General features: G+C 41.6%; 1 protein-coding gene across 3 annotated transcripts in view; it reads right to left on the reverse strand.

Annotated features, from left to right (window-relative positions):
• The window catches only part of DGKH (diacylglycerol kinase eta), a 180,523-nt gene that overhangs the window by 107,232 nt on the left and 58,687 nt on the right, over positions 1-14,604 (reverse strand). For all 3 annotated transcript variants that reach the window (XM_043579634.1, XM_043579643.1, XM_043579629.1), the window contains exon 3: positions 10-120. In XM_043579634.1, coding sequence (XP_043435569.1) covers positions 10-120 — 111 coding nt within the window. The remainder of the gene's footprint in view (positions 1-9; positions 121-14,604) is intronic.

A 14,604-nucleotide genomic window follows, 5' to 3' on the forward strand; every position in this document is an offset into this window, starting at 1 on the left:
CCAAATTACCTTTGAGTCCTTTGCATAATAAAGTGTACGGCCTCGAAGTTTGAAGTAACGCTTTTTCCACCTCTGGAAAGAACTGGTTTGCTTCAATAGCTGTCCCTCTTTAATACTGGTCTGGGGAGAAAGAGACGCATAACAACATGATGAAAATCAAATTCAAAACCAAGTAAAATTCAGGGGCGCCTGAGTGGCTGAGTCAGTTGAGTGTCCGACTTCGGCTCAGGTCACGATTTCACAATTCGTGGGTTCGGGGCCCCCATCGGGCTCTGTGCTGACAGCTTGGAGCCTGGAGCCTGCTCCTCATTCTGTGTCTCCCTCTCTCTCTGGCCCTCCCCTGCTTGCACGCTGTCTCTCTCACTCTCTTAAAAATAAACATTAAAGGGGCACCTGGGTGGCTCAGTCGGTTAAGCATCCGACTTCGGCTCAGGTCATGATCTCACGTTGCGTGAGTTCGAGCCCTGCGTCGGGCTCTGTGCTGACAGCTCAGAGCCTGGAGCCTGTTTCAGATTCTGTGTCTCCCTCTCTCTGACCCTCCCCCGTTCATGCTCTGTCTCTCTCTGTCTCAAAAATAAATAAACGTTAAAAAAAAAATTAAAAAGAAAAGAAAAATAAACATTAAAAAAAAAAAGGAAAATTCAGAGTTAATGACACTCTATAATTGACATTTTGAATATTATTTCCCAGGTCTTACAAATTACATGAGAGAATGTTTTCTTCTTTCGACTCAACCAAGGCAGAGCATGTGCAAAGCCCCAAAGAGCTAAGGTGAATTTGACATGGTTCCCTGCCCTCCAAATAGTCACAAATAATATAGGAGACACATACACCAAACTAATATTTACAGTCAAGTGTGATGTATACATTGCCTCATATATAGTATTTAATAATGGTGGACAACGTAGAGGGGCAATATAATGTAATGATTAAGAGCATGGGGTCTAGAGCCAGAAACCTTATGTGTACCTCCTAAGGCCACCACTTAGTGGCTGAATGATCTTAGGCAAGTTACTGAACTTCTTCATGCCTTTATTATTCATCTATAAAATGGGCATGATACCAGGGCATACCTTAGAGGGTTGTTGTGAGGAATGCATTAAAAACATATAGAAGACTTATTGCATGGCATACAGTAAGCGCTCATCACATGTTATCATTAGCTGTGTGTGACTGTAACAAACACACAGTCAAATCACTATGCATGGTGGTCCAGAGAAAGTCCAGAGGGCTCAGGGTGGGTTTTGAAGGAGTTTATCAGAATGACAAGGGATGGAAATGTGTACTTGAGGTGTGTGCAAAAGTAGAAGGGTTTAAAACAGCATGCATATTTGGGAAATCTTCAAAGGACTTTCGGTTATAAACGCAGGGTAGGGTTTGCAGCGATAGAGCAGCAAGAGTTGTGGCTGGAGGAGGGGGCAGGGGCTCTGTGATTCTGGGCCAGCCCCTGTGGCCACGTGCCTCGTGTATGAAGTTCATTTCAGTATCACCAACAAGACCCTGAGAACCCTCTGGCCTCATCTAGTATCTCTCCATCCCTTTCTCCCTCTGTCCACAATGGTGCTTTGTTTTTAAGCTGCCATCAATGCTCCTCTTAGGTTTGGACACCACCTACTCTCTCCTCCTAGGCCACCCTTCCCTCAGATACCCATCTGAGCAACTCCTTCACCTCCTTCAAGTCTTTGACCTTCTCAGTGAGACCCACCTCACTGACCTCTTATTTAATACCACAACGAGCTCCCCTGATTTTCCCTCATCTTATTTACTCCCTCACACAAAGGACTTTCCTCTTCTAACATATAATGTAATTTTCGCACGTACTACGTTTATTGTGCTACCTCTATTAGAGTAGAAGTTACCTGAGTTTATTATACCTAATAAAGTTAAATTTAATGCTTCATTTTAATCGGAAGGAAAGAAGAAAGGAAGGAGGAAGGAAATTACACTTACAGCAAATTGAACTTTTAGTCTTGCTCTGAGAATGTTCTTAGGAGACACGTCACAGGACTGACTCAAATAGATTCCACTGGGGTGGGGTCCAGGAAGGGTCACATTTATACTGAATTCATAAAATGCTATAGTGAGTCTCCAAGTCAAAAACAGCTCATAGAACCAAAGTTTAAAAACCCATCTCACTGGACTGCCCACTGATATACCTCAAGTGCCAAAAATATCATTCAGCACACACGATATTAGGATCTATATGAATGAACAGCAGGTACTGAGTTTAAACACATGTCTGTCTGACTCTAGAGTTTACTCCCCATTTCTGTGCCATACCATCTTTTATTATTAATGAGACATAAAATATTGAGAAAAATCTGTTGCCACCAATAAGGTAGTTAAGGTATATGAACGTTTACTTTCACTTTCAGTATGAGATGTTCTCTATAGCTTGCTCTAAGATTGTCTTCCAGGAATTGTAAATTAAAAAAAAATTTTTTTTAATATTTATTCATTTTTGAAAGACAGAGAGAGACAGAGCACAAGCAGGGGTGGGGCAGAGAGAGGGGGACACAGAATCTGAAACAGGCTCCAGGCTCTGAGCTGTCAGCACAGAGCTCGACGCAGGGCTCGAACTCACGAACCGTGAGATCATGACCTGAGTCGAGCTGGATGCTCAACCGATTGAGCCACCCAGGTGCCCCGCAAACAAGATGTTTACATGTTGAAACTCTAAAATTAAAAATAGCTGCTACTTTCATAATAATCTTTGTTTTGCAAAATGTCTCACCTTATTATGCACGTAAATTTCCATACAAACTCATGTGATAAGTGAAATCACTGCTAAAGATATTAAACAGCTTAATGAAATAGTTGGATGCCATTTCACCTGACTTTCTCTATGCTTATCAAAAATTTTAGGAATTGTAAATTTTGATGATAACAAAATATTTTCGAAACTTAGTACCAAAGAGCTCGATTTGGAGTCAGACAGACAGACTGCAAGCCAGGCTCCATAAGACACCAAAAATAGGAACGTGGGCAAGTTGCTTCAGCTCTCTGTGCCCTAATTTCCTCTCTTGAAATACAGCAATAATAATACCTACTTCACAAGCTTGTTGCATCTAATTTAATTATACAGTAATGGCTGCAGAGCACTTAGCACACTGTCTGGGTTACAACAAACATTCAATAAATGGCAGAAAGTGTTATTATTATGATATCATTATGCTATTAAGTTCAGGGAGTATTTGCCAGGCACCAAATCCTAAGAGCTTCTTGGAAGAAGAGAAGTGTTTCCAGGCCACCGTAAGGGCAAAGAACAGCTGGAGCAGAAGGAGAACGTCAAGAGATGAGGTTCAGGAAGATAAGAGCCAGAAGATGCGGCCACAACGGGGAGTTTGCTTTTTATTCTAAGTGCAAAAAGCTAGTGAAATGGTTGAAGCAGGAGAGCGAGAATGAGGAAATGTCCCAGGAAGACATTTCCCCAGGGAGCTGGAGATCGAGCGCAGGTGGTAGCATCATTGAGACGAAGGCAAGGACAGCAATTTTATTCTGGAGGCAGAATCCACTGGACTTACTGATTGGCCTAAAAGGCAAGAGAGAGGAGAAGAGCCAACGAAATGTCTAAGCATTTGGCTTGGGCAACTCGATGGGAAAGCCTGAGAGAGAAAGGGGCAGGAAGAGTGAGGCAGTGAGCTGCTTTACTGTACTGCCATAGCATCTGGTGTTGCCTGGGGAAGGGAGTCGGAATTCATATGGTATTGCCCCGGGGGAGAGAGTCGGAATTCATCTGGTGTTGCCCGGGGGAGAGAGTCGGAATTCTTAAATCTGAACACAAAGCACTGAAATGCTGTAAAAAGATAACTTACCCAAAGAAATCATTTGTTCTGTAAGCAAATGTATCGGGATTTCTTATAAAGTTTCTTTAAAGCAAAACGAGGAAGAAAACTCCATGTTTGGTCTATTTATATTCTAGAAGCATTGTCTGAGGAAAGCATAAATACCCTACTTCATTCTCCACCTGGTTATCAGAGTGATTTTCTAAAATGAAAACCTGAATATACCAAAGCTTGACTCTCTTTTGCCTGCAACAGAAAGCCCAAACTTCTGCATGTATCAAAGAACACCCTGCATGAGCTCCCCAAACTCATCACCGCCCCTGCTCATGCTCCTCCCTCTGCCCTAAATGTCCTGTCCTCAATTTGCCTGTCTTGAAAGCTCCTCTTCATGGAAAACTCTGATCCATGCCAGTGCCCCGTGACGGCTTCTCTGACCCTTAGGAGGAAAGAAATAACTACTCCCACGTTTGCCCTCTCAGGCGCCCTTACCCTATTTGTATAGCAGCATCTATGACACAGAATGGCGTCGATTTACAGGTTGTGGCCAACCATGGTGTGAACCTCCCAAGAGCAAAGACTGCATCTCACACCATCTAACGCATTAGCCAACACCTTAGGGCCTCCGTAAATGTTGCACTGAACAACCTTTAGCTGAATGTAAAATAGCATGGAAGAGAACTTTGTATTTTAGAAGAACAAAAGAATTGGAAAACCGAGATAGTGCCCGGAAATGATTTCACGTTTTCCAGCATTTGGCAGATCTGAACCTGATTCTTTGCATGTATATAAAAACAGCAGACACAGTGCACAAAGGTGTATGTGGTCCCAGATGCACTCCCTGGGTGAGGGTTGGGGAGAGATGGGAAGAGGGATAGGAAAATGTCTATCTACCCTGATTTTAAGGATACTGCTAAATTCAGAGATGATCCCTACATCATCACTTTCAAAGCAAAGATGTAGCTTTTTCTACATCACTTTTTGTTCTTTAAATCTTGCATAAGCATGGGTTAATCTGCAGTGTGTGAGGCTGTTGGGGGGGAGGGGTTACAGACATGTGTAAGACATAATCCTTATCTTCACGCATTTACAAACTTCTTTATGTTACACAGTTCATCTTAAATTCTTAAAAACGAAAAAAGAAAGAACATTCTGAGGCTAGCTTACTTACTTTTAAGAGATGGGATTTAAAATACTTAACTAGAAGGCAGTTATTCACATGAAAGTCAATCCTCAAAATAAACATCTGTTTATATGCGGCTAGTTAAACAAACACTTCTGATAAAAGAAGCAGTATAACAAAAAAATGATTAATTTGCAACAGTCCTAGAAAATATAATCATATTGTCAAAGTGTGGTTCAGAGAAAAACATGCGTGGCTCCAGAAATCTCAAAATACTGCATACACTAAGAGAACAAACAGGGACTCTTTCTTTAAGATCATAATATTTATTATGTTCAATGTTAATGCTCAACTAGAGTAACTACTTGAGGTTAGTAACAGATACAAGAAAGTTACGACCAGAGAGTTATAAGTAAGAGCCTATTAAAATTAAGCATTGCATCTTAATTTTATTTTGTTCATAATCTCTAGGGCAAGGGATAAACTCTCTCCTCCCTCAAAAACGGGCTTAGAAATGTTTACATTTAATTGACATTTAGTCGTATACTCTGGCAGATACTGGTTTAGTAATATCTAACACGTATGAAAAATCAGTGAAGACATGTAGACTTGACTATATACCAATAACCCAACTTGCAGATGTTAAAAACAAAAAGTCAGAGGTGCCTGGGTGGCTCAGTTGGGTAAGTGGCTGACTCTTGATTTCGACTCAGGTTATGATCCCACAGTTCATGGGACTGAGCCCCAGTCGGGCTCTGGGCTGATAGCATTGAGCCTGCTTGGGATTCTCTCTCTCCCTCTCTCTTCCCCTCCCCATCCCTCCCTGTCTCTCCATCTCAAAGTAAATAAGTAAAACTTTTAAAAAGGTTAAATAAACTTGGCTTTGAAAAAATTATTTCAATGAGATAAACTTTAAGTTGAAAAGTCTCTTGTTTAGCTGGCTTTCTAAAATGGCCTGCAGCCTCATGTCTCAAAACTGTGGAATTGTTCATTTCGTGCTCCCGGTTTCTATCGACAAAAGTAATTTCTCTTTTAACTCATACACAGACACGGTGCTCTAAGAGTTCCCCTAAAGTTTCAGCAACACTCGTGTGTCACAAGTTGAAGCTGCTTGGACGGAACACCACTTTCACGTCCCGAGGAGAACGCAACTGAGTCAGTCACTCAATGAGTCTTTTTGTAAAGCTAAGAATTTTCGAAAAATCAGTTACTGCCTGATTTATCTGATAAGTGCACATTTTCGTATGCTGACTTTTTTGGCCATCAAATAGGTGTGGTGAAAAGCTTGATATAGTGAAATGGAAATGTCAGCGATGACTCATCGCTTACAGATGTCTTCAAAAATTCCAGAAGAATCTCTGCTTCTCCTCATGGTGTCCCTACATGACCCCTTAACTTCTCTTCTAAGAAATGGTAATAATAAAATTTGTTGTTATGGACTGAATGTCTGTATGCCCCCCCCCAAATGAAATCCTAACCCCCAATTTGATGGTATTAGGAGGTAGGGCCTTTGGGATTTGTGCCCTTATACAACAGACCCCAGAGAGTTCCTTCTGCCACTGTGAGGGTGCAGCGAGACGACGGTCATCTATGGACCAGGAAGCAAGCCCTCACCAGACACTAAATCTGCCGCTGCCCTGGTTCTGGATATCCCAGCCTGCAGAACTGTGAGAAATGAATTTGTTGATTAAGCTCCCCAGTGTGTGGCATTTGTTGTTACGGCAGCCTGAACAGACTAAGATGTGGTTTGAGAGAGTTTTCACACCACTTCTCTCCCATCTTTTTTCTCTCTAAAGATTTTATTTTTAAGTAATCTCTACCCCCAAGGTGGGGCCTGAACTTAGAAGCCAGAGATCAAGAGTTGCGTGTTCTACTGACTGAGCCAGCCAGGCACCTCCCTCCCTCGTCTCTTGTGACTTCTGTCAGCTCCATCCCCCCGAGAAGAGAACTTTTCTCTGGCGCCAACATTTCCTTATCCATTTTGTTACATAAGCTCCAGGAAAGCTGTCTATGCCTTCCTGGGTGGACACCTGTAAGTGTTATGGGTAGGTGTTATAGGCAGACAGAACCTATAACATCGTGAGTCTGTTTGACTTTCTTTAATGGTGAGTCTCTTTAGCTTTACAGACTTTAATCCCTAAGTTGGAAATACTACCTGTACCTGTATATCACTATGTGCTATGATGACACGTGAGACAATGGATATGAAAGCACACACAGTTCTTTAACAATGTGGTATGACACGGTGCCTGGGTGGCTCAGTCGGTTAAGTGTCCAACTCTTGGTTTCAGCTCAGGTCCTGATCTCACGGTTGGTGAGAGTGAATCCCGTGTCGGGCTCTGTGCTTACAGCGAGGAGCCTGCTTAGGATTCTCTCTCTGCCCCTCCCCTGCACACTCTCTGTCTCTGTCAAAAAAATTATAAAATTAAAAATTTTTTTTTTAAATTAAAAACTGGTATGGCAAGATATTATCTTAGCTAACATCAGTCCCCATCAGAAGCATTATTTATTAGAGGAAGGTTTCATTTCTTCAGTCCGTCTCTTTCCACTCCTCCTGCCATTGCCTTGTTTCAAGCTCCTCTATGTCTCTACAATTCAACAGTCCCCTAAATGTCCTCCACACTCTCGATTTTTCCCACCGCTAGTCCATTCTTCCCACTGTGGGCAGAATTATCCAGGAAGAACAGATTTGGTGCCAGCAAAGTTGGTTTAATATGTCCAGTGGTTTCCTATTGCCCACAGTATAAACCCAGCCCTGTGAGCTGGGCACACAGCCTCTTCCTTCCGTAAGGGACCCACCTCCTTGGACAGCTTCCTCTTCAGGCATCCTCTTAAATTCACCTGACAGCAGGGTAAACGAGAAGCACTCGCTAATTCCCAAATCCCCCATGCTTCCTTATGTCCAGCCTCTTTCGCAAGTTCTTCCTTCCACTCATCGTCCTGTCCTCTGCTTTTTCTTGCAACCCCCACTGCATACTGTCATCTTTTGAGGCTCAGGCCACCATCACACCCTAGGTGTGCCCAGAGCACTATGCTCACACATCAATCTATAGCATTAATCATGTTCGGGAATTTTTTAAAAAATTGTGTCTCTCTCCTGCATCTTATTTATTTTTCCATCCTCCATATAGTCCTGTCCTTGACATTAATAATTAATACATGTGAATCAATTTATTGAGTAATCAGGAAACACAAAGTAAGAAATTAAAAGGATTAAAATATTTTTCCCTCGGTAAGAACTTGGGGAACTCAATGGAGAAACGGATTTCAATTTTTCTGTCCAGCAAGTCAATATGCTGGCAGAAAGTACAAAAAAGATAGACTTGACTTCCTAAGAGAGCCCCAAGTTGGGTTCCACTTCTGACTCCATTTATTAGCTTTGTGACCACAAGTAAGTAACAACACCTATGAACTGAAATTCCCCATCTGTAAGGTGAAGATAAAGGTCACCTGCCCTGTACGGAGAAATACCTTTCACAAACTCCCAAATGCTATATAAAAATAATATAAAGCGTTGTCAGTAAGGTACTATTTTAGTAGGTCACACTTGGGGGAAAAGGTGTTTTAACGGGACTGACACAAGTTAAATAAAGAGATAACACTCCTGAACAAGGGCCTGATGCTTAGAGAAAAATTATCACACAAAGAACGTGTGTGCACACGTGCGTGTGTGCACGTGGGTGCACTAACCACTTATTTTATTCTAGTGCGTGGTGGACGTAGACAATTGTGTCCGAGCCTTGTATTTTGTAAAAACCTTAACGAGATGAAGAATTCCAAAGAGAGTTAAAAAAAATTAATATCGTATCCTAAGGGATAAATGAGACATTTTTAAAGAGTAACATAAAGCAATGTGGGCATCCATGTGCAAAAGACTACTGTGGCAGACATAACAAAGAAAAGAGAGGATTGCACCTGTACGTAAAATCCCCATTAATGCACCAACAGCGAATGCCAGCCGATACAGGAGTGAATAGTATGGCAACCAGGGACATAATTTTCTGAAGTTGTAATTAGCTCCTGGTAAAGTTCTGATCACAAACTGAGCTATAAGCTTCCCTTTTTACACATAGTAGTTATATACCTGGAAAATTAATACCTTGTAGCAATATTTCAAGATTTTGTGTTGCATGACATTAAGTTTTAAGCTTGGTGATTATAAACAGTGTCTGCCCATAATAATACCCTGTAGGATATCTGAATACAATTCTTGGAAGTTTTAACCTGGCTAGTGTGTTGTAGGATTGCTGGCTAGTAACGCTTACTATGCCAAAAGCACTAGGGTGAAGAAAAAAAATACATCCACAAATTTCTGAAACGCCTCTACCGAGAATCACTGAAGGGTTCCAGGTCTATCTGTACTTCTGTCTTTATCTGAGCCATTTTTCAGGAGCAACTATAGTATCATTTTGGTGACATATCTGGCAAGTTGTGGATTTTGAACCACTTCCACAAAGACCATGTTTAATCACATAAAGTATCCAGTCCCAAAATGCGCAAAGCTTTCTAAACATTAAACATAAGAACATGATGCAATCATGTACTGGTACTTAATAATGGAGCAGCGTTTACAGCTACTGTATAATATCACTGTGTTAAAAAACAATCAGTGTCTTACTTCTTGGACTATTGGTCTAAGAATAGTCCAGTAAGAATAGAAAAGATGGCAACGATTACTGGATAATGCCACCTGGATGCCACTGGCACTCAAAATTCAATTAGCTGAGTCAACCGAACTGCTGTATCTATGTCCCCAACTGGCCTGTGAGTGGAGTAACAGGGCCAGCCCCACTATATTCACCACTGTAGCCCCAGCACTTATCACACTTCCTGGCACAGAGAATAGCTCCTAACAATTATTCATGGGGACACATGAATGAATGAAGGAAACTTGAACTGTATGTTTTCTTAAGGGCTCTTAAGGGAGAGTCTGGGCAGGAACCTTGCCAGCATTCTGAGAGCTGGATCCAGATGAGCTGCTTCTGTGGCCATCTTTCTCCTTTGCAAATGTCCCTGCAGCAAATACAAGCATTTCGTTGTTGACTATTCTTTCTTTTTTCTTTCTTTTCCAAATCGAAAGTCATTCTGTTTTTATCCACTACCATTTCATCATTCTTAAGGAAGGCCATCTATCTTGTCAGCGCTAACCTTGTGTTTGGGTGGCATACAAGGCAGATATGCCTAAGAAATGTATAAACCAACTATTACTTGGAATAGGTTCTCTAGCCTCCCATATTTTACCCAAGAGTTGAACTTACATCATTTGGCTTGAAAGGTGGTCAAACACACATCACTCATTTGACCCAACATCTCTGAAACTACAAGTCTACCTTCATCATAGGTCTCCACTTAATGGATTGTGTTTCCTATCACAACATTGTTTTTTCTTTTATTAGCCCTTCTAAATAGTCTTCGTGTGATTATAAAACAAGAACTACCGTTCTCCACAAACATGCCAGATGCTGTACTGAAGGATTACTGCCCCTCTTCTCACAGTTTTGGAAGGTCGGCCACTGGATCTCATTCTGATTCAGTCTGTCAACCTCTTTGATCAGTCATGGTTTAAACTGCTTCAAGGCTGGCTCTTCTATCAGCCTCCAAAATTTCCCTCAGTTCCTCTTGATTCTGGACCCTTTTGGGTTTTGTGCCTTGTATCCTTCTTTCCCCGTTGGAATTTTATTCTACCATAGATTTCCTACTTCCTTAAAAACAAATTTGGGGGGCGCCTGGAAGGCCTGGTTGGTTGAGCGTCTGACTTTGGCTCAGGTCATGATCTCATGGTTCATGGGTTCGAGCCCTGCTTCACGCTCTGTACTGATAGTGTGGAGCCTGCTTGGGATTCTCTCTTTCCTTCTCTCTTTCCTTCTCTCTCTGTCCCTCCTCCACTGGCATGTATGTTTTCTCTCTCTCTCTCTCTCAAAATAAATGAGTAAACTTCAAAATAAATTTGAGCCTTTTTATTAAAAGGAATATACATATATTACATTAAGCTCTATTAAATACACCAGTTGTTCTAAAATCTGGCTGGTCATCTGAATCACATGGAGAACATTATGGACATTAAGAACCTCTATTCATCTGGGAGGTTTTGATTCAATTGATCTTGGATAGGGCATAGAAACTCACATATATTAAATGCTCTCTTGGTGACTCTAATCATCAGTCAGGGTTAATAAACACTCACATACACAATATTTAAGTAATAATTTGTAGAAACTCTACACTTCAAACATGTCCTTCTCTGTGTGTAGAGTCCCATCAATAAGCCACTCCTGCCCTCTCTGCATCCCCACTGGCTCTGCTCCAGCGGAGATTGGGGGAGTAATTTGGGTTTAATGATGGAACATTATTAACCCACTCCAACTCTCCCCTTCCTCCTCTTGAGAGCCAACTGCCCACAGGGGACCAGGTTCTACTCAACCATCATTCAGAGAGAAAACAGATTTGACTTGAGCAGAAGATAAAGAGTGAAGAGCTGGGATCTGCACTGGACACTACCACGTGCTGGGTAACAGGGGGTTGGGGGGGAGGGGACACAGGAATTGCCCACCTGCTTATCCTCCCCCGTCCCCTAACATGCCTCCAGCCTGCACCACCGCCCAAGGCACGTGCCAACATTGGCCTGACCCGGCCAAGGAAGCAAATGCTGGCAGGGGGGCTGCAGTGGTTACAAAGAGGATGTTTCGGCAAGAGGATGATGCAGTAAGAGAGGGGTATCCCAGCTCACAGCACAGTGGACACAGGGTGCATTTCTAGAACTAGTGTTTAATGATAATGTAATAGCATGCAACACAACACAGTACCCTTTTTATAAGCTGCCCCTGGGAGCAGTTGTCCTCAAGCAGTTTTGCGTGTCAGAATAATCTGAGGACACGTGATGGGGCGCTTTGAGGAAGTAAAGTGACCAGCTCAGCCTTCTCATTCTGGGGTACCTCAGAGGAGTTCTACAGCTCCATGAAATCCAGTTCACGAGCTGGGAGGCAAAATGATTACATGCATTTAAATATAATGACATTTAACATTCATACAACAAAATCTTGATATTTAATTTTCTAGAAGTTTGTGAAATAGTTTTATTTATTTGTATTCTCAGAAAAATATACACTCTATCGGTTTCAATTTTACCAGAATTAATTATACATGTAACACACACACGTGCACGTGCGCGCGCACACACACAGACACACACACACACAGACACACACACACACAGACACACACAGACACACAGACACACACACACACACACACACACACACACACACATTCTGACTCAGGTTGTCTGCGTAAATGTAGTGTGGTCATCCATCACATACCCGGAGCATAACCCTCCAGTGTTGTCAAGTCAAGTGAGGCATAAAACTCTAAAATGGGTCTCTCGGTCTGCAGTTTTTTCATCCTGCTGCGCTCAATCCAATGGTGGAAAAGGCATTCCACCACTACTCCTGTCTAAAAAGGAAAAAATCCAATGTGGCAAACAAAAGCCAGTCGTGCTGCAGCAGGCCCAGACCCGGAGAAGTGATCAGGTCTGCTCTTCAAGAAATCGAGAGAAAACACGCACCGGAAAACAGAATGACGAGCCTATCATTTCCTCGTGCCTACTGAGGTATTCTGAGAATTTTCAATACACGCAAAATATCTTCATTATTTTATTTGAAATCCTATTAACTCTAATATTTGGGATATTTATATTTAAATGTAAATTAATGCATTCTAAAGCAAAATCGTGGAGATTACCCAGCATATTCTAATTACCCTCTTTACCAACAAACCATCTAGTTCTTTTTTTTTTTTAAGTTTATTTTTGAGAAAGAGAGAGAGAAAACAGGTGGGGAAGGGCAGAAAGAGAGGGAGACAGGGGATCTGAAGTGGGCTCCATGCTGACAGCACAGAGCTCAATGTGGGGCTCGAACTCATGAACCTGAGAGATCATGACCTGAGCCGAAGTCAGATGTTTCACCGACTGAGCCACCAAGGCACCCCTAAACCATCTAGTTTTAACCAAAGTATTTTGTCCCTTATATTGGTTTGTAATTTTCTTGAGAAGAGCTATAGATATAAATTACCTTCCTGAGACTGGTTATTTTGTGACATTTTGTTTATTAATTGCTAAAATTAAGTTCTATCTCTACTTTCAATGTGTTCCTTATTTAGGAGTTTCTAAATGTATTTTCCTAAATAACATTAAAGAAGTAAAAATATATGATCTTATAAAGTGCTACTACACTTTTATTTAAAGGAAAATATATAAAATGCGCAAGGCATATCATCAGGCATTTTTTTCATAAAATACAATGAACTACAACAGATTACCACTGGGTGGCAGTGGTGTTACGCCTAACGCTCAGGTTTTCTTTCAGAGACGAACGTCGGATAGGCCTCTTGTCAGAGTTACATGAATCCTTGACTACACCTGTGAGTGGCACATAATAACTGCATTGTAAAGGGGCAAAAAACAAATCTATTTTTCCAACTCTGAATTTATTTCTTCCCTTATCAAATGCCCCTACTCACTTCCAAGAATAATCCCTTTGCCCACACATGATGTTCTGATGTAACCACTTTCCTACAAGGCCACAATGACACAACTATTTTGATGTACAGACATTTTGATGTGGCCTAAAATAAACCACTAAATGCTATGATATTTTTTTTAAGTAGTAACTAATGTACAAAAGAGAACCGCATGCCCCAGGCAGAAACTGGGGGTCAATGGTAAGGCCAACCACGGGATGGGAAATGGGGTGAAGCTCAAGGTCTGGAAGACAACTGCATATAACCAGGAGTCATATATTTACCCTATATACTTATTTCTGAATGGGCTATTAACCATTCTATGCAAAATATCTGCTTAGTTTCTGGAGTTTCTATTTTATTTCCCATAATCTGCCTCACAAATTCTCTGGTTCTTCTCCAAAGATAATATATGGGTCCCCAATACATAGGAAATTCTCAGATTACTGCCAGTTCTCTGAACTCACAGATGAATAGGTAGGTAGGCAGACAGACAATATACTTGTGTTCAAATCATAAACTATTTTAACGATGGTTTCAATGAGCAGGACTGATATACCTAAGGGGATAGCCCATTTCTATCAGATTTTTTAAAAAAAACATCTTAATTGCTTACAGAAATGAATGAAATCGAATGTGAGTGTCCTGTGTGATTAGGATGGGGCAGAGAAAAGGTCAGAGATGAAGTCTGTGTAAAATACTAAGTGGAACAGTAACACATACACACAGACCTCATAATCAACATGGGATGGATCCCAATGAAGGAACCCATTGTCGTGACCAAAGCGACTTCCCTCATCGGGATCCATTCCCCTCTGAGATCTTCCCTGCCCTACTCTATCCCTTACCAGAAAAATTTGACCCCTCCCTCCTCTGTGCTACTTCAGTAATTGTTCTTCTGTCTCTCTTTACATTTTAGCATAATAATCTGTTTACATGATGCGTAGAGGTGCAGCACTACGGCCTGGGGTGCAAATCACGGCTCTACAGCTGACTAGTTGTTAAAGACATTGGGCAAATTACTTAACCTTTCTGAACCTGAGTTTCCTCCTTCACACTGCAGATAATGACGATGGTAACTAACTCACAGGGGGGTGTCATTTTGGACTACAAGATTCAATGCACGTAAAATACATTTCCTGATACGTAGCGCTCAGTAGACATTAGTTGTTCTCGTGTTATTCT

Source organism: Prionailurus bengalensis, chromosome A1 (assembly GCF_016509475.1).
Source record: "Prionailurus bengalensis isolate Pbe53 chromosome A1, Fcat_Pben_1.1_paternal_pri, whole genome shotgun sequence".
Taxonomy (NCBI): domain Eukaryota; kingdom Metazoa; phylum Chordata; class Mammalia; order Carnivora; family Felidae; genus Prionailurus; species Prionailurus bengalensis.